Here is a 19,994-nt window from a genome sequence, read left to right as displayed (position 1 = left end):
ATGTATAAAATCTTTGTAGATTTCATGTAACTTTTGCTTTGCAGGAAAGATGTGGATGTGAGCCACCATGCCCGGCCTCATACAGATTTTTAAAACTTGAGGTAGCTTGTGAAGTTATTTCTACTAACTTTCTAAAACTTTTGAGATTGCTATGTACAGTTAGTTTTGTGGGTTTGTTTGTTTGTTTGTTTAAGGGAAATGAAGATTGCATTCTCTTAGGCTGTTTAGTTACTCAGAATACTAGAATGGCCTAGCCAAACCTGTAAAGATATTTATTTGGTAGAGAAAATTTGAAGCTGTGGTTTCATTTGTATCTCCATTTGAAAAATACAGAGTTGTTTCTTGGTGTCCACAGGGGATTGGTTCGAGGATCCCCCCGCACCGGATACCAAAATCCAAGACTGCCCAAGTCCCTTATATAAAATGGTGTGGAGTTTGCACATAACCAGCACATATCTTCCCATATTTTAAATAATCTCTGGATTGCTTGCAATACCTAACACAATGTAAATGCTGTGTAAAAAGTTGTTATACCGTATTGGTTTTTTAATTTGTATTTTTTCTTGTATTGTTTTATGTTCTTAATATTTTCATCCTGGGGTTAGATATGTGGAACCTGTAGATACAGAGGGCCAACTCTATATTGAATAGAAAATAATAATAGAAAATACGTGATTCTGACTGGGCACGGTGGCTCGCACCTGTAATCCCAGTGCTTTGGGAGGCCGAGGCGGGTGGATCACCTGAGGTCAGGAGTTTGAGGCCAGCCTGACCAACATGGTGAAACCCTGTCTCTAATAAAAATACAAATATTAGCCCAGTGTGGTGTCATGCGCCTGTAATCCCAGCTACTCTGGAGGCTGAGACAGGAGAATTGCTTCAACCTGGGAGGCGGAGGTTGCGGTGAGCCTAGATCGAACCGCTGTATTCCAGCCTAGCGACAGAGCAAGACTCCATCTCAAAAAAAAAAAAAAAGAAAAGATGTGATTCTAATAAATCCCCCTTCCGTTCTTTAAACTTTCATATTTACTTTGTGAGTTGTTAATTGGGTTAAATTTTGTTTGCTTAAATTTATAAGTATTGTTATATTCAGGAGAGATGAAGGCTTATTTTGTGCCTTTTATAGTGGTAATGAAAATTTGTAACACTTTGACTTGCAAAAGAGAAAAATTAAACCTTTCTAATCAAAAGATCTAATGGTTGCCAGCATACCCATGTGATCAACCTTAGCTTTGCTGATAGGCAGCCTGACTCAGTGTGCCTGCTGTGTGATGCCGGAAGGGGCACACTGCCTCACCTGCAAAGTGTTCTTGCCTAAAAGCTTTACCCTGAATTCAATCAAGCCTTTAACCTCCAGGTTTCAGGAGTTACAAGGAATAGAGGAACAAGCTAAACTAAATAGCCAGGTAGTTATTAGACAGATCTAGAACAAACAGCATTTTGCAAGATAGTGTCAGAGGGAAAAAAGGAAGAGGAGATGATGATGATGGGGAAGAGGGACTGTTCTTAATCAAGACACTTAAAAAACAAAAGCATTTCAGGAACTTTGGTAGGATCCTGGTTCAAAAAAATCAGCTGTTTAAAGGACATTTTGGGGATATCTTGGAGAATCTGAATATGAACTGGATGGGAAATGACTTGGGAATTAGTGATTTTTTTAGGGGTGGTAACCTCACATAGGAGAATGTCCACAGTTTCAGGAGATTAGGGTGAAGCGTCATGATGTCTCCAACTTTCTTTCAAATGGTGTAGCAAAAAATATAGGTGTAAGGCCAAGAAAGTATGGTAGAACATTAACTATAATTGAATGTGTAGGAATGATTGTTTTCTTTTAAAAACTTTTTTTTGTAGATTTATAATAAAGGAGGTAGGAAGGATTCTGTATCCTAGTAGAAGGGAACAAAATCCTCATCCCCAGGTATCTTTTGAAAGTGACCAAGTTTACCGTAAACCTTTCACAGAAATGGAGAAAATCTCGTGTTTTTTTGAAAAGCTGAAAAGAAAATAACATGATTATAGTAATAAATTAAAAGGCTGTTGTTTTAAGATTATGGTTTTCTCATATCTCAAAGGTTTGTTGCAGGGACCAGAAAGAAAGTATTTGTTGCAAACAGTGAATTTTAATTTGAAACTTCAGTATGTTTTCCTCGTTTTTGATGATTTTAGAGCCAAAGGACGAAACAAAGTACAGTCCTCGCCCCAGTCATTGACCTGAAGCGAGGTGGCTCCTCAGATGACCGGCAAATTGTGGACACGCCACCACATGTAGCAGCTGGGCTGAAGGTAAGGCCGCACCTGCCTGTGACCTTGATACATTTTCCTGTTTTCCATGTGGCTTATTTTGCATATATGTTACTCTTAACAGATGGTCTCCTTAGTAGGCCTTTGAAACTAAGTCAATATTATTTTCCACCTAATTTTTACTTTTGTTTTGCCAATTTTGAAATTTATCTATTTGAAATAAAATAATTTGTCGTAGAAAAATCAGAAACTAGAAATAGGCAGAAAGAAAAACAAATTACCTTCAGTCATACACTGCAGAAGTGAAGAACTTTTATTTTTCCATTCTGTGCCTGCTCCACCTTCTGCTAACTTGCTTTTCTTACTTAATACATTGTGACTGTGTCAAAAAATACAGGACTGTATGATCACGTTAATGGCTTCACTCTATTCTCTTGTGTAGATGAACTGTAATTCCTTTAATGCTGGATATATGGGTTGTTTCTATTTTTTGCTATCATAACAATGTTAGTACTTACTGATTTATTGTGGATTAAAACAGAGAAAGGGGTTTTAAAACCCACTTCCACCCTAACCTTTATGATTCCAGTGATTTTACATATGCTTGAAAACAAACATGTGGTCAAGTCTATAAATTGGGTTACTGAGGATGAAGAAAATCTGGAAAGGATAACTCAAAATCATAGTTAAAACTAGAAAAAATGAGGTAAAATGAGTGAATAAACTAGTTAAAATTATACCCACTATTTAAGTATACATTTATCTTTCCACAGATGGCATTCAGATAATGACTGTGGTCATTTAAACAACACTATGAATCGCACAAAACCGCTTGATGGAAAATGACCAAAAGATTAATAATAGTGCTATCAAGACAGTTTCTTAGCAAGGCGTGCTTATCCTTCCCACCACCTGTGGGAAGGGCTGCATCAGGCTGGGGCAGCCCCAAGGGCACACTCCTGCCCAAAACTCCGTTTCGCGTCACTGTTCTGGGCTGGGCTCCGCCTGCGGCCTGTCCTGCTTGTGTTCTGGGCCAGGCCGTGGCTGCAGCTTAGCCTTGAGTTACCCTTTTCTGAGGGGAGCGGGTGTTGCTCCTGAGGGCTGGTAGTTCTTCAGGTGGGAAGGCACCCCATGGTGGAGGTGTTTTTTTGCTGATTCCTAATCATTGAGCATTTTCCCCCGTAAATTTGATACCTAGTTTTTTCCTACTACATCTAATTAAAAAACTGGTTCATCGTTTCTTCTCTAATTGTGTATTGGTTCTAGTACCTATAATATTAGTCTCCTATTTAATGAGTAAGCCTTTTTCCTCCTTGTTACAAAGTTTTCACGATCAATTTTTAATTTTATTCACATTAAGTGAATGCGTCATAATTTACACAAGTATTCCCTGACTGTAAAACCACCTAGATTTGCTTTTACGTTGCCTGTAATACCACTGTAATTAACATCTTTTTGGGGTTTTTATTTTTGAGACAGGGTCTTGCTCTGTCACCACGCTGGAGAGCAGTAGTGCAGTCTTGGCTGACTGCAGCGTCCTCCTCCCGGGCTCAAGCGATCCTTCCACCTCAGTCTACTGAGTTGCTAGGACCACAGGCGTATGCCATCATGCTTGACTAATTTTCTGTAGAGACGAGGTTTCACCATGTTGTCCAGGCTGGTTTTGAACTCCCGAGCTCAAACGATCCACCTGCCTTGGCCTCCGAAAGTGCTGAAATTACAGGCATGAGCCTCTGCACCCAGCCCACTAATGAACATCTTTACAGAGCTGTTTCTGTGTTATTAGGGTTATTTTCTTGGATTTCCTGAGCTGGCATTAAGATAGCCGTTTTTATGGCGGGTCTGTTCTGGCACCAGTTTGCTCCCAGCAGTGCACAGTATCACCTCAGGCATATGGGGTGAATTTTACCCCATCTTCCCTCCTCAGCATTGAGGGTATTTTAATTTTTTTTAATTGAACAAATCACTTTATTCATTGCAGCATTTAGAAAAGGATGATTGATTTCATTGTTAAGCATAGCAGGGTTTATACGTAAAGGTTTTTTTCTTTGAAATTTTGAAGTGTCAGAGAATGAACCTTCATATTGACAGTTTGTTCTCTTAGACACGTTGTGATAATTGTGTTAGATAAATTGAGTGGCTGATTGTCAGTTTCTCTCTAAATAATAACTGAAAATAAATCTTCATGTGCTTTTGTGTTTTTAAAATGTCTTTTATAAAATGAATACAAATGCATAACTAACCTTTAGGAGCCCTACGTTAAGTATCTTTTCCAGTGGTAGGGCCTGGGAGGTGATTATAGTTATTTTCCTAATTGCTCTTATTCATTGGATCATAGCATTTCCTGATACTTCGTCATAAGGAAATGAGGTGTTTGTTTTATAGTGCAAAATGTCAGACCCAACCATGAAACAAAGGAACTGTTAGATTGAGGTGTAATATGGCATGTAAGCTGTCTTAATCTTACTGGTTCTGTGTTCAAGCAGGAAACATGTTTACAAACGACCTTCTTGCCTTTGATACAGTTGGACAGTGTACCTCCTGTAAGAGGTACAGACTGGGCCCTCAAGGACATGAATCCTTGTTGTTTTGGATGTGTGTTTAACAAAAAGGGGACACTAATCCTAACTTGTGCTTGTTTGAGGTGTCTTTGAAAACGAGAAAAGGCATCTTATTGTTACAGCTAATAACGAAGAATTATGCTAAGAAAACTAACAGGAGAAAGTGTGGGAAGGTTTAGGAAAGTTGGGTCAGGGCTTCCAGCACCACGTGTAGACCGAGGCCAGCCTAGGGTAAAGTTCTGTGTCTACTCAGATATTTCCTGGCTGTGCTCTGCCTCTCTTGTTTTGCTAATTTCTTTGTCGTGGCTACTTCTTGTCTTTCAAAGAGTAGACCAAGTTTCTGAATGTATAGATGAGAAAGCACAAACTGTTATCTAAACCTGATTTTAGTGAACCTTAAAAAAAATATGATGCTGGAAGGGAAATTACATCCCCATGTATCAAACTCAGTGCCTGAAATGCAGCCTACCTGGGAAGGGACATGTGTTCTGAGGATTAAAAAGACCGAGAAGATGGTTTCTAAGATCTCTATATATTGTTATCTCCATGTAATCAGAATCTGAAGTTATTCTATTAAAATGATGACTGCAAGAATGATTGTGGTGTTCATGGTTGTTTTATTTTTTAAGTTGTCATAGAGATCTGTAAAAACAAGTATTCAGTGCTTTACTATAAATATTCAAATTTTTTACTCAACTAACATTTTAGCTGGTAGTGGCTTATTTAGGAATTCCAGGAAAAATGCCATAGAGTATTATAGAAATAGTACTAATCTAAGAGGTGAAATTTTGTGTCCTGTTTCTGCTGCCACCTGATGAGGCATGTGGCCTTGTCTGGTATTTGTTTTCTTTGTCTGTGAAACAAAGGAGGGAGCTAGATGATGTTCAAGGCCCTTTTATCTCCCATATGCTTTGACCTTAATTTTGTGAGTAAACTGGTAAGATATAAAGATGATTTTTACTGCTGTTTTTACCTTCCTCAGGATCCTGTTCCCAGTGGGTTTTCTGCAGGGGAAGTTCTGATTCCCTTAGCTGACGAATATGACCCTATGTTTCCTAATGATTATGAGAAAGTAGTGAAGCGCCAAAGAGAGGAACGACAGAGACAGCGGGAGCTGGAAAGACAAAAGGAAATAGAAGAAAGGGAAAAGTAAGGCTTCCTTCGGATTTCGGGATGTTTTACAGTTGAAATGTTCGTTAAAATGTTAATGAATGGACTTCACTGCTGTCTGTAAGGCTGAAGTTAATTTTCATGGGTGATCTGATCAGTCACTACAAGGAATGAAACTGTTTTACGATTTGTACCTGTTACATCTCAGAATCACAGCAAACTTCACCTATAGACTGAAGACCTAAAGTGTATATTTTGAGTGAGTTGTTAGAAAAATAACTTATAAACCTGATGTTGAAAATTTTTTTTCTATGCTGGTACTCTGCTATAGGTTGACTATCCCTAATTCAAAAATCCGAAATCTGAAACACTCCAAAATCTTTGGAATGCCAACATGCCGCTCAAAGGAAATGTGCATTGGGGGATTTTGGCTTAGGGATGCTGAACCGGTAATTGTAATGCAAATATTCCAAAATTCGAAACACTTCTGGTCCCAGGCATTTGGAATAAGGGATTCTCAACTTGTAAAATCACAACTATTTAAAGTACTTAAAATACTCTTCTTAACTTTACTATTTTTGAGCCAGGTGGATTTTTAAAAATTCATATGCAGCTTTTATTTATGTTTTTGCAAAGTACAAGTAGTAGAATGTATTTGTAGTTCTTCTTTTTAAAAATATTTAGTATTAATTGTCAAATAGTTAACATATATTAAATATGAATATACTGTTTCCCATTTTTTGAATCATTTCATGAGTGAAAGTGTTATAGACTATTGAAATGATTAAACTATTACTATGTTGATAGGCTTTAACATTGGAAAAGGTCAACGTCAAGGAACCTTTTTTTAATTGCTGGTTACTCTCATATAGTTATTGGCTCAATTTATCTCTTGAATTTTTCTCACTTTTCATACTTTATCTACTTTAATCTTTTACCAGCTATGCTTCCTACCCCCGCAACTTAATAGTTGATTGTGAAAGGATTTGGTTATCTTCTGGCCAAGAGGAAGTCATCCCAGGTTCAGGTCTCTAAATTGGTTCATCCTTTATTTATTTATTTATTTCCTTTATTATCACAGAAGGCGCAAAGACAGACATGAAGCAAGTGGGTTTGCAAGGAGACCAGATCCAGATTCTGATGAAGATGAAGATTATGAGCGAGAGAGGAGGAAAAGAAGTAAGGCATGAACAAATATGTCTTAAATATATTTAAATAGTGGAAGTACAATTCCACTATGTGCTTTTTCTTTTCAGTTTGATAAATAGTTCATTTGACATTGATTTGGGTAATTTTCTTTCTGGAATCCCAGCAATACACATTTGCGTAAGTTTTAATTTATATTGGGTTTTCATATATATTTTCCTTGGAGCTTCACAACCACTTTCTAACATTTATTTATTGGAGACTTTGGGACTAGCTTAAAATCTGTTCCTATACTGTCTTACTGCAGCACAGTTCAGTTGGCCTATGCGGAATCCACTCTTGTTTCTCTTAGGGGAGAAGCCTAGTTAACATTGACTGTGTCTGTGTTGGGCATTGTGACACATTTCATCTCCACTATCTTAGTTAATCCTCAGATGTTGGTTTTTGTTAACTTGTTTTGGAATTCAGTATACAGGTTGAATATTTGTAGGTCTCGTTTTTCCAGCTTATAAATTGACTACCCTTTTTAATAAGGAGGCATGCTTTCCATATTAAGGACATTGTTTTGTTTTTTTCTTAAACACCAGCGGGAGCTAGATAGCTTTGAATGAGAAGACTTTGACCATGTAGCTCATGATAGGGAAGTAGTGGCATGCCCATTATATGTATAGTTGTTGACAGATTGATGTTCTTATTTTAATGTGATTAGTAGCAGATTTCCAGTAATCACCCTGAATTTTTTTAACTGAACTTATTAGAGCTAATCTGCTTTTCAGAATCAGTAATCTCGGTCCTAGTGACGAGGTTAGTAAAATGATCATAGGAAGTATTTCAAAAGAAATATAAGAAGGTTTTACTCAGGTTCATATTTCTCCTTCAGGATTTTATATCATCCAGTCCTGTTGATCAAAATGCGTGGACACTGGCTTTAGAATAATCTCTAGAATAATTCTTTAGAATAGTTTATTTATTTATTTTTGAATTGGAGTCACTCTGTCGCACAGGCAGGAGTGTAGTGGTGCAATCTCAGCTCATCACAACCTCCAACCTCCTGGGTTCTAGCAATTCTCCTGCCTCAGCCTCCAGAGTAGCTGGGATTACAGGTGTGCACCACCACATACATCTAATTTTTACATTTTTTGTAGAGACGGGGTTTCACCCTGTTTGTCAGGCTGGTCTCAAACTCCTGACCTCAAGTGATCCACCCACCTCAGCCTCCCAAAGTTCTGGGATTACAGGTGTGAGCCACCACACCCGGCCTCTTTTTTTTTTTTTTTTTTTTTTGAGACCCTCTGGCTCTGTTGCCCAGGCTGGAGTGCAGTGGTGCCATCTCAGCTCACTGCAACCTCCCTCTCCCAGTTTCAAGTGATTCTGCCTCAGCCTCCCGAGTAGCTGGGATTACAGGTGTGCGCCACCGTGCCCAGTTGATTTTCGCATTTTTAGTAGAGATGGGGTTTCACCATGCTGACCAGGCTGGTCTCAAACTCCTAGCCTCAAGTGATTTGCCTGCCTCAGCCTCCCAAAGTGCTGGGATTACAGGAGTGAACCACTGTGTCCAGCCAGAATAATTTCTTTTGTCAAACATTTTGTGCTGATGCAGCATGACTTTGTAATCAGTTTTTAAAATTTTACATTTTATGTTATTTCATTGTTGATTAAGGTATAATACATATGTATTATATAATATTATGTATATATAATCCATGTATGTTAGGACTTATACCTAATGCAAAATTCCTGTGGTCTCCACTGATGTTCTCCTTCCAGTTGTCAGATAGCAGATAGAAAAGGTCTGTCTTACCTCTTTTGGTTTGTTTGTGTTCACCATTCATTGTCCAGGAAATACACCAGGAATAGTAACAACATGCAGCAGTTTCTTCAGGAGCCAGAAGGACCCACACTTTCAAATGTGTGTTTAATTCCAGTGGTTTGCACCCTGGAAAAGGAGCGTGCTGTGTGGTGGGGGGGATTTGGCAACACAGGGAGCTGAGTTTACTCCCTTTCTGTTGATTCACTCCCCTCTGATCATTGTCTTATCTGTAAACCGGATGCAGTAATATCTACTTCAGAGGTCTGTGAAGCCCGAACAAGGCCATGTGTATAAAGGGCCTGATAGGTATTGCTCTCAGTAGATAGTTACATTCCTCTCTTTTAAGTTTCTGCTGGTTCTCTTGGTTGTATTGTTTTGCCTTAAAATGATCATTTGCAGACTACATTGTGGGGCTCTTGAGTTCCTTTTATGAAGGAACAATTTTGCGTATCTGAGGGAGTGTTGCCTCTTTTCTACATTTTAGATCCTAGCATCAGAGGTTTGTTTATATGTAGCAGGAGGTCATCAGAAGTAGCAGGTCCTCCCTTTTTAGTTTTTTCTTAGGGGGGTGGGTGATAGATATATGGTGTGTCATAGTCCTTGGGAGTCTGGCATCAGAAACCTCCTTTAATGCTTGGATTTGTGGTTTTGCAGGTATGGGCGGCGCTGCCATTGCCCCACCCACTTCTCTGGTGGAGAAAGACAAAGAGTGTAAGTAGATCTGTGTCTTCCTCTTTTATTCTGATACAGGTCTTTAACCCAATCACGGGGGATCTCAGCTTGGGCACCAGGTTTCCTGAGTGTAGAGGGAAACGACCTGCAAGCCTGCCTGGCTCTGTCACCTGAGGCTGCACCTGGATCTCAGAATGCAGTGCCCTCCTTCCTTCAGAGACCTTTCTATGCCAGGCTCTGAGGCTTGGATTTCATGCAGTGGAATCCATCTCTTTTATGCAATTCACTTTGTTTTCGTTAACATATCTTACTTGTTAGATTCATTTGGAGTTAAAACAGCAGATCATTACAGTTTTTTAACTCAGAGGTTTAGAGGCTGTTATATTCATGACCCTCCACAAGGTGGCAATGCCTTCCTTGATTAGATTTTTTTCTTCCCTTTCCATTTCAGTGCAGGTGGGTTTGCGTGTCATTGTATTGCCAAAACACCCTCGCCCACTGTTCCTTAGAATTTGGGGATTGGGATTGGACTTCTGAATATCATCTAGGTCATTTTCCCATTCTCTGGATTGGACCATACCTAAACTATCCCAAGCAGATATTCTCATTTATAGTACTTTTTAAAACTTGTTGGATTTTATTTATCTTTTAAAGAAGATAATTTCTAAGATGTTATGAAATGCCTGTTACGTGAAAACAACGGACAAACAATAAACCCCAATTGAAACCAGTCACTGGGAGTGGGGCTCAAGGCATCTGGATGGTCTTAAAGCTTCCTGCTGACTTTCATGTAACTAGGGTTGAAGCCACCGCTCCAGTGCATGGCCCCTAACCTCGGAGACCTTTGTGGGCTGTGAGGCTGATGAGATAGGTCAGGGTCTAGACAGGTGCACACAAGGTGCTGCGGGAGTCAAAAGATGGCCTGATTGTATCTCCTTGGAACATACAGAAGCTCTTTCCAGCAAGAATATTCATTCAATGAGATTTTTTTTTTTTTTTTTTTTTTTTTTTTTTTTTTTTGAGACAGAGTCTCACGCTGTTGCCCAGGCTGGAGTGCAGTGGCGCGATCTCGGCTCACTGCAAGCTCCACCTCCCGGGTTCCCGCCATTCTCCTGCCTCAGCCTCCTGAGTAGCTGGGACTACAGGCGCCCGCCACCGCGCCCGGCTAATTTTTTGTATTTTTAGTAGAGACGGGGTTTCACTGTGGTCTCGATCTCCTGACCTTGTGATCCGCCCGCCTCGGCCTCCCAAAGTGCTGGGATTACAGGCTTGAGCCACCGTGCCCGGCCATTCAATGAGATTTTAAATGGTAAATAACATTTCAGTAAAGTATAAAAAGGACGTTTGAGGAGATAGAAATAGCAAAAGCAAAGCTGGAATCAGGAAAGTAGTGACTTTCCTCTGGTTTTAAAAAAAAGTCATATAAAGGCTGTAAAATTGATTTGGTGTTTTTCTCTTTGTGGTAAACCAAAAAGTAGGTTAAATTTGTTCGAGATAAATAATTGATACAAGTGAGGTTTCAGAGGGTTTTCTATAGTATTTTGGTGAGACTACTTTATATTTCTCCAATAGTACCCCGAGATTTTCCTTATGAAGAGGACTCAAGACCTCGATCACAGTCTTCCAAAGCTGCCATTCCTCCCCCAGTGTACGAGGAACAAGACAGACCGAGATCTCCAACTGGGCCTAGCAACTCCTTCCTCGCTAACATGGGGTAATGATTTAATGTTCTTATCTAAGGACTTGAGAGACAGTGTGAAGCATTGACAGCCCTTTCAACAGATGCCGCTTGTTTGAAACTGAGGACATTCAGGCTGTGGGGAGACTCTTGGTGTGTGCAGGTCACACGGTGCCTGCCTCAATCATGTGGAGCGTATTCCAGTGTAATGATGGGGCTCGTTCAAAACAGCAACCTTCCAGTAGAAGTTTTGACTCATTTTGATGTTGAACATTATTTTTCTAGACAGGTACAGAACCTGATAACTGTTTACATTTGTTTTCATGACATTTGCAAATAAAATAGCTCATATGAATCAGAGCTGACTTACTATCTGCAAAGGACAGGTGATACTTTTTTCCCTGAAAAGTGGGCCATTTGCTTTAAGGTCATGGTTCTCAGGGTCATTCTAACTACAAGTAGACATTTGCTTGCCAGCATATAAAAGTTGACTGTAAGGTTGACACTCAGGTGGGGCTTGAGGATTTTTTTAAACTGTACTGGGCTTGGCAAACATTTTGGTTAAGAGGATATTCTATGGTGTTGATTTTGATCCTGTGAAACGGCTGTCCCATGAAGTGGCATCACACGAACGCTTTGTTCTGTGCTGTGTTGCATCTGCTGGCTGCTGCCTGTAGCGGAAATGCAGCCGGTGAGACAGCCAGTGGAGTTGAAACTCACTAGTCTTTCAAGTGCTCAGTGACCACATGCAAGTGGTGACCATGTTGGATGGTGCAGACATAGGACATGGCTGTGGCTGCAGGAAGCTTTGTGTGCTGGAGGGTTGGACAGACATGAAGCTGGTTATGTTTTGTTTTCCCTGTTTATGATAGAAATTGACTTTTTACTGAATTTGCTTTTAACTAGGAATTACATCTTTAACTTGTGCTTAGGAAAGATGCAAGGTGGTACCATTCAGCAGTTTTTGGTCTTTTTAGCCCTAGAATAGCTTGTTCAGATGAACATGTTAAGGGAATTAAATACAAGAAGTAATGTAGGTGCAGTTCCAGTTGAAGCAGAGTTTTGTGGCTTAAGCCCTAAGCAGCAGTGGTCATGGGGTGGGGGTGCCCTTCAGCCCCATACCACACCTCACAGCACAGTGTGAGAGCCATTTGGTTATTACAGAAAGCAGTGGACTGAGAGTTGTAGGGTCCAGTTTCAGCTCTACCATTAACAGCTGTACAGATAATTTATTTGTTTTTTGAGATGGAGTCTCACTCTGTTGCCCAGGCTGTAGTGCAGTGGTGCAATCTCAGCTTACTGCAGCCTCTGCCTCCCGAGTTCAAGCAATTCTCTGCCTCAGCCTGCCAAGTAGCTAGAACTACAGGTGCACACCACCATGCCTGGCTAATTTTTACATTTTTAATAGAGGTGAGGTTTCACCGTGTTGGCCAGGCTGGTCTTGAACTCCTGACCTCAGGTGATCCACCCACCTCGGCCTCCCAGTGCTGGGATTACAAGCATGAGCAACTGCACCCGGCCTGTACAAATAATTTCTAATGTGGCGTCTTGCTTTACTTCTAAGTCCACCCCTTAAGCTAGTCATCTAATCTTAGCCTCCGTTTATTTCTCATTTGTTAAATAGGTGATCTCTAAGGGTTCTTTCATTTACATAGTCTGTCATTGGAAACTCTCCTGTGCCATTCAGGAAATGGGATCATCTTCATTATATGAAACTTCATACTTACTTTTTGATAGCCACTTTTTAATAAACTGTGGTCACAAGCTATGTGGCAGTGCAGGTCCAGAGCACACAAAAGGTCTTGTGTTTCCTAGCAGGGCACTGAGGAGACTCCACCAGAGAAACTGGCATTTCTCCTCCAAGACAACAGAATATTCTGGATTTTAGTCATAGCCTTTTCTGTTTCTCTCATGCTGCACATCCCCATAGCTTCCATCTGATAGCCCACTCCTAGTTAATGAGTGACTTTGTTGAAACCCCTGTGGAGCATGCACTCTCTCCAGAAGGAGGTGGTTATGATGGAAAAATGCAACCTGTCTCCAGTTGACGATGTCAAAGCTAAGAGTCCTTTCCCTTCTCCTCCTGCCAGGGGCACGGTGGCGCACAAGATCATGCAGAAGTACGGCTTCCGGGAGGGCCAGGGTCTGGGGAAGCACGAGCAGGGGCTGAGTACCGCCTTGTCAGTGGAGAAGACCAGCAAGCGTGGCGGCAAGATCATCGTGGGTGACGCCACAGAGAAAGGTATGTCCCCAGGGAAGCGTGTGGCTAGGGGGAAAGGACTGGCCCCGTCCGTATCAGACGTGGCCAGTCTTGATCCTGATATGCCAGCAGGGGGACGATGACGAGTGTGGCCAGAGGGAGAGGGCTGGCCCCGCCGTCACTAGAACAAAGGCCATCCTGATCATATGATGCACTGCCACTTCTGTTTTGTGAAGCCAGGAATCCTGAGGCTCATCTTTATTTTTTCAGAACAGAGGTAGAGAGATGAAGGCTCGTGGAGGAAAAGATGGTGAGAGACTTGGGCAGAAAATGAATAGTTCTCAGGAAGAAATCTTGGTTATGTGTTTAGAGCATGAAGGACAGAGCCATATAGTGTGGCAGTGAATATACCTGCCATCTCCATCTCAGAGGTCTTCTCTACTTTTCCCTCTTGCCCTTTCAGTATAGATGTGGTTTCTAATTCTCTTACAGATTGTTTGCTTTGCGAGATCTAATGTTATTTTGCAGTCTCTTGGTAAATGATGCCTAGTTGGTGTTTTATTTTCATTTAATTTTTACAGTCTGTTCTGTATTGAGGGAATTCAGGAAAGAAACATATATTAGCATTTTAATCAGGGAAATTAAGTTTGAGTCAGCCTAGCTGAACTTCCTTTGCTAAAGAAAGAAGAAAACTTTTCTGGCAGCCCTGTTCTTGCAGAGCTTAGGATACATCACGAGCCCGACAGGTGAGTGCCGGAAACCAGCAGTCGTCCCGACTTGTGAGGTTATCTGAAGTAAGGCAGCCGGTGGCTGGAATAGTAACTGCATATTCCCCTGGGCCCGTGACTTTGAACGTTTGCTACAAGTCAACTCACCTATAGGAATTATCACTCACATGCCCTGTCAGCCCTTGGGGAAGTGAGATGAGCAAAAATTGCAGGTAATGATGGAGGCTCAAAACATCCAGATGCTATTGTAAAAACATGCCAAAGCAAAGCAGAGGCTTTTGTTGCAGATAAGGCTGTGTTTTTGCTTAAAGACCAATTGTGTAGATGCTTAGGACATAAATGGTGGGGATCGCTATTGAAATTAAATTATTATAAGTAGGACTCAGTTCTGTAACACATCTAATGATATGTTTTGATACAGATGCATCCAAGAAGTCAGATTCAAATCCACTGACTGAAATACTTAAGTGTCCTACTAAAGTGGTCCTACTAAGGGTAAGAAGCTGAGGAAAGCAAGCTGTCGGCCTGCCTAGATTTGTGTGTGTCACCCCAACCTACCCTGCTCCCCCTAAAAGTTAAAACTGAAAATGATCCTTTTGCAAATAATACTTTGGGCAGATCCCACGTAAGGCTGATTTTAGATTTTTCACTAATGTGTAAGTCTCTGCTAAGTACAGTGTTTAAGACTGCAGTGAGTAATTACTTTCAATATTTGAAATTGCAAGAGCTTCAGCTAGTTTATACATTTTGGTGCTTACATAGGTGCTTTTGTAACTCTTTACAGGCTTAATGTATGTTTTAGTGTTTTAAGAAATACTAACTTTTGGGTACTTTGGGGATGAAATTTTTCATTGTGTCATTTGGGATTGAGAACATTTACCATCACTAAAGTAAGTCATATTTATATACCCCTGCTAGGTGTTTGTAAGTTATACTTGGTACTTGAATTTATTTATTTTTGTGTTTAAAGAACATGGTTGGTGCGGGAGAGGTGGATGAAGACTTGGAAGTTGAAACCAAGGAAGAATGTGAAAAATATGGCAAAGTTGGAAAATGTGTGATATTTGAAGTAAGAGTGTTTTCTTTTGATGTTTATAGCACAAGTTGTTATTGGCAGATTACAAAACATTTTCTACATACAGGACAGGGTATGCTACAAGTAACATATTCTTACTGCAGAAGGTGACAGGCATTGTTTATTTGGGCTTCTCTTGCTCAATTTACAGTTTTAAACATAAAGACAAGAATGACTTGGAGTTTTATTTGGTGAAGAAACAGGAATGTTTCATGATTGAGAATCAGTATGGTGACTGAAGACCTTGAACTAGTGTGCTCAGTAGTTTAGTTCCTTAGACGTGCCTTTGGTTTCAGTCATTTGGTGAGTATTTAGTGCCTTTCACATGCACTGCACTGTACGGAGAGCACTTGGATTACAGGAAGCATGCTCTGTACTCAGTGGTGTGTTCAGTTGAAACACAAAAATAACTAAAGGGTATTCAGTTACTAGACTGGGTAGTATTGACTAAGTTCAGGAGTTGAGACAAGAATTAGATCAGTGAAAACATAGAGACTGCCTTGTGAGCAATAGCAGATGTGGACTGCGCTTTGAAAGGAAGAGGTGAGATTTGCAGGGAAGGGTATTCTGATTGGGATAATGGCTCCTAGGAGACAGTGAAGATCAGGACTACCAAAATGGAATGGATGGGCCCACTGGAGATTAGCAGAAGTGCTTAGGTGGGTGGAATGGACCACATTACAGTGGGCTAGGAAAGCTAGACAGAGCTAGTCAAAATAAGACCTGATGTGAAAGGCCACTAGAGCACCAACCTTTTTAATCTTAAAACTCTGCTTACTCTGTTTCTTTATCCTGTTGCTGTTTGTTGACCACATAATTATTTGTTTACGTCATCCGCTGGCACAGAGCCTTGATGAGGTCAGAAACTGCTTAGCCCTGTGTTCCTGGCACTAACAATGCCTGTCATAAAAACAGGCATTCAGTACATTTTTGATGATGAACAAATTATACTTATTTCCTTGGTATTTGACAACTAGTTGACTGTATATGATGATAATTAGAAGATTCACTCTGAGAAATCATTTAAAAGAGAAAACTCATTCAATGCAATCTCAAATCCCTTTACGCATCACACTCTCATTTTCTTCCAGATTCCTGGTGCCCCTGATGATGAAGCAGTACGGATATTTTTAGAATTTGAGAGAGTTGAATCAGCAATTAAAGGTTAGTTGTACAGCTAAATATTAAAGAATTAAAAAGTTGAGTTTACAGCCTTAATGTTTACAAGTAAAGTTACTGTTTAATTAAAGTTAAACCTTTATAATGTCTTATAGGATACCTATATTAACTGTCTTTTGTTTGCCTTTCAGCGGTTGTTGACTTGAATGGGAGGTATTTTGGTGGACGGGTGGTAAAAGCATGTTTCTACAATTTGGACAAATTCAGGGTCTTGGATTTGGCAGAACAAGTTTGATTTTAAGAACTAGAGCACGAGTCATCTCCGGTGATCCTTAAATGAACTGCAGGCTGAGAAAAGAAGGAAAAAGGTCACAGCCTCCATGGCTGTTGCATACCAAGACTCTTGGAAGGACTTCTAAGATATATGTTGATTGATCCCTTTTTTATTTTGTGGTTTTTTAATATAGTATAAAAATCCTTTTAAAAAAACAACAATCTGTGTGCCTCTCTGGTTGTTTCTCTTTTTTATTATTACTCCTGAGTTGATGACATTTTTTGTTAGATTTCATGGTAATTCTCAAGTGCTTCAATGATGCAGCATTTCTTGCACTAAAAAAAAAAAAAAAAAATAGAAAATTTTGGGACATGGGGTGATATTAAATTATTCTTTGTTTTTCTTTTTCTTTTAATAAAGCCTGCAAGTTACTATATTGTAGTTTCATAAATTCTGTAATAAAGTATCATCTTGGCAGTGTGCCAAAGGTGAAAATGATGCTTTCTCTAACAGAGAAATTCTTAGTGACTCCAGTTGTAGAAAAACGTCTTTACAACCTGAATAAGATTGAAGAATTGTGAACATACCATGCCTATTGGATGAATCATTTGCCGTTAAGCTAAGTCAGACTGTAGGGTTTGTGATGGATTTATGGAATATGTGGGTATAGAAATCATGAATCTAGCATTTGTTTTCAGAGATTCAAGCATAGTCTTTAGGGTAGATCAGAAATGACAAATGAATTCAAAACCTAGCAGGTGCATTGTAAATGTGTGCCCAATTATGTTTTGGAAATGGCAGTTCCTTGGGGTCATGTTTCTACTGGCAAAATTTGCAATAGTATTGTATGTAATTTTAAAACTTATAAAATTATCCACATTGGCCACATAAACTGTACTGCCAATTAATAGAATTCTGGAATTGTGAGAAATTGTATCATTGAAGTTCAGTAGGATGTGTGGCTTAAAAATTTATCAGGACCACAAAAAAGAAAACAAAAATATTTGGTACTGAGGTTCATTGCCAGGGCAGGAGGTATTTCCAGAAAATACTCATGCCTGTGTTCTGTTCCTTGCTTTCCCAAATACTGCATGTGACTCTCCTAAGTGGCAGCTGAAAGACTCGAGCCCGTGTTGTCTCCTTTGGTTATTATGACTTGAAAGTGTATCAAGAACTCAGCATTTCTTTGCATCCATGGACTTGGTTTGGAGACATAAGGAATATTCTGACCCTTTTTAAAAAAGGATTTTCTCATGTTTTTATTTAACATAAATAAAAGAATAACATTTTATCTTTTGTGGTATTATTTTATTGAATAAAATTGAGTTTGATGATAAAAGTGCACCTGTTCTGTAAAGTCAGTTGGGGTTAAGGAATGTGAGGTAAATTACATAATTGAACATTGTAGAGGACAGAAAGAATCCAAAGCAGCCCTGAAACTAGTTATCTGTGGAATTAGGCATACCATTCCTCAAGCGGACACCATGTTTGAGCTTACAAGTACCCGAGTGTGCCATGCTGAATGTAACAAGGACTAGTTTGATTTCAGAAACTAATGGTTCCAACCCACCTTTCATGCTTGCATTTATTGTTATGCTTTGTAATAACATTGTTTGCTTGCATTTAGGTGGCCTTTCTTCACATTCTCATGGTCAGCAACCAGAGAATTGCAAGCAACTCATACTACTTGATTTCCATTCGCATGGGCACAACTTATTGCATGCCTTTCTCCCCAGTCTTTTATTTTTTAAATTATCCGTAACTGCATTAATCACTTAGTGCTTTATTTATAATGGATTTCTGATAGTGGAATAATTTCTAAATCTCCTGCAAGTTAGTACTTGAGAAATTTGAAATTTATTTTCAATATTAACATCCAAGTTAATATAAGAATTTTAGATTTCAATAAAAATTAAAAATCACATAAGCTACAATCTAACTGGCAAGGTTCCATGTCATAGACGGTTGTCATTCTTGGTGGCCCATCTGTGATCTTTTGAAACCCCTTTTTCGGTGTGGGGAACTTCCTCATTTCCCTCCTCCCCCCAAGAGACTAGAAACTTGCTTTCCCAGCCTGTCTTGCAGGTTGAGTAGGGTTGTGCACTTGGGATCTCTGATCAGACCAGCACCGCAGTGTGAGAGAGCTGTGTGAAGCGTCTGTCCTCTGGCTTTGGCAAGGGTTCCCCTGCAGTGTTGTGTGGCACTGGGGGCAACCATGGCAGATGCCATGTCACCCCTGCTGGTGTGTGGTGTCTGGCAGAGCAGTCTATGGAGGGGTTTGGGAATTTTGCTTTCCATAAATCCTGCGGCTTGCCCCTGGCCTATCTGGAGATCCTTTTCCTTTTTTTTTTTTTTTCTTCTCTTTTGAAACAAGAGTCTCACTGTGTTGCCTAGGCTGGAGTGCAGTGGTGCAATCTTAGCTCACTGCAACCTCCACCTCCCGGGTTCAAACAATTCTCGTGCCTCAGCCTCCCAAGAAGCTGGGATTACAGGCATGTGCCACCACTCCTGCCTAATTTTTTTATTTTTAGTGGAAAAGGAGTTTCGCCATGGTGGCCAGGCTGGTCTTGAACTCCTGGGCTCAAACGCTCCTTTTGCCAAAGTGCTGGGATTATAGGCATGAGCCACTGCACCCGATCCTTTTTTTATTTTTATTTTTTTGGTAGATTTCTTTCTGCTTAAACAAGCTAGAGTGAATTTTAAGTCTGCACATAAGACCCCTGACTGATAACAGATTGATAACTGGGATTGCATGACAAATCCTGAAAGATGGAGGAGGTAGGATGGGATTTGTAAGGACCCAATTTCCCTGGGCTGAAAAACTGGTGAACCTCGTTATTTGGCGATGAAGCATTTAGCCAAGCTGCTGCTGTTTCTTGGACTGTAGGCTGGTGTTATGGCATGCCTCGGCCTCCCAATATGCTGGGATTATACATGTGAGCCACTGGCCTGGTTTTGTGGGGGTTTTTTTTCTTTTTTAATGTACATAAGATTTACTCAGTGTGCTCTAAAGTTGTATGGGCTTTGACAAAATCTTAATGTCAGGCCAGGTGCAGTGGCTCATGCCTGTAATCCCAGCACTTTGGGAGGCCGAGGGAGGCAGATCACCTGGGGTCAGGAGTTTGAGACCAGCGTGGCAAACATGGCAAAACTCTGTCTCTACTAAAAATAAAAAAATTAGCCGGGTGCGGTGGCGCGTACCTAATCCTCAGGAGGCTGAGGCAGGAGAATTGCTTGAACCCGGGAGGTGGAGGTTGCAGTCAGCCAAGATTGCGCCATTGCACTCCAGCCTGTGTGACAGAGAGGGACTCTGTCGCCAAAAAAAAAAAAAAAAGTCTTGTATTCGTCTTCATAGTATCACACAATGAGTTCACAGCCCT

At 40.3% G+C, this 19,994-nt stretch overlaps 1 protein-coding gene across 1 annotated transcript in view; it reads left to right on the top strand.

The window, feature by feature from the left end:
- LOC105494363 (RNA binding motif protein 17) overlaps window positions 1-17,905 on the top strand; it is a 28,002-nt gene extending 10,097 nt beyond the window's left edge. Inside the window, exons 3-12 of the mRNA XM_011762718.2 lie at window positions 2,167-2,283; window positions 5,785-5,951; window positions 6,994-7,091; window positions 9,523-9,579; window positions 11,113-11,254; window positions 13,309-13,460; window positions 14,568-14,641; window positions 15,117-15,215; window positions 16,313-16,385; window positions 16,532-17,905. Coding sequence (XP_011761020.1) covers window positions 2,167-2,283; window positions 5,785-5,951; window positions 6,994-7,091; window positions 9,523-9,579; window positions 11,113-11,254; window positions 13,309-13,460; window positions 14,568-14,641; window positions 15,117-15,215; window positions 16,313-16,385; window positions 16,532-16,635 — 1,083 coding nt within the window. The 3' untranslated portion in view covers window positions 16,636-17,905. The remainder of the gene's footprint in view (window positions 1-2,166; window positions 2,284-5,784; window positions 5,952-6,993; window positions 7,092-9,522; window positions 9,580-11,112; window positions 11,255-13,308; window positions 13,461-14,567; window positions 14,642-15,116; window positions 15,216-16,312; window positions 16,386-16,531) is intronic.
- The last annotated feature ends 2,089 nt before the right edge of the window (window positions 17,906-19,994 follow it).

Source organism: Macaca nemestrina, chromosome 9 (genome assembly GCF_043159975.1).
Source record: "Macaca nemestrina isolate mMacNem1 chromosome 9, mMacNem.hap1, whole genome shotgun sequence".
NCBI lineage: Eukaryota > Metazoa > Chordata > Mammalia > Primates > Cercopithecidae > Macaca > Macaca nemestrina.
Note: the sequence above shows the minus strand (reverse complement) of the source record. Positions and strands in the feature narration are given on the sequence as shown.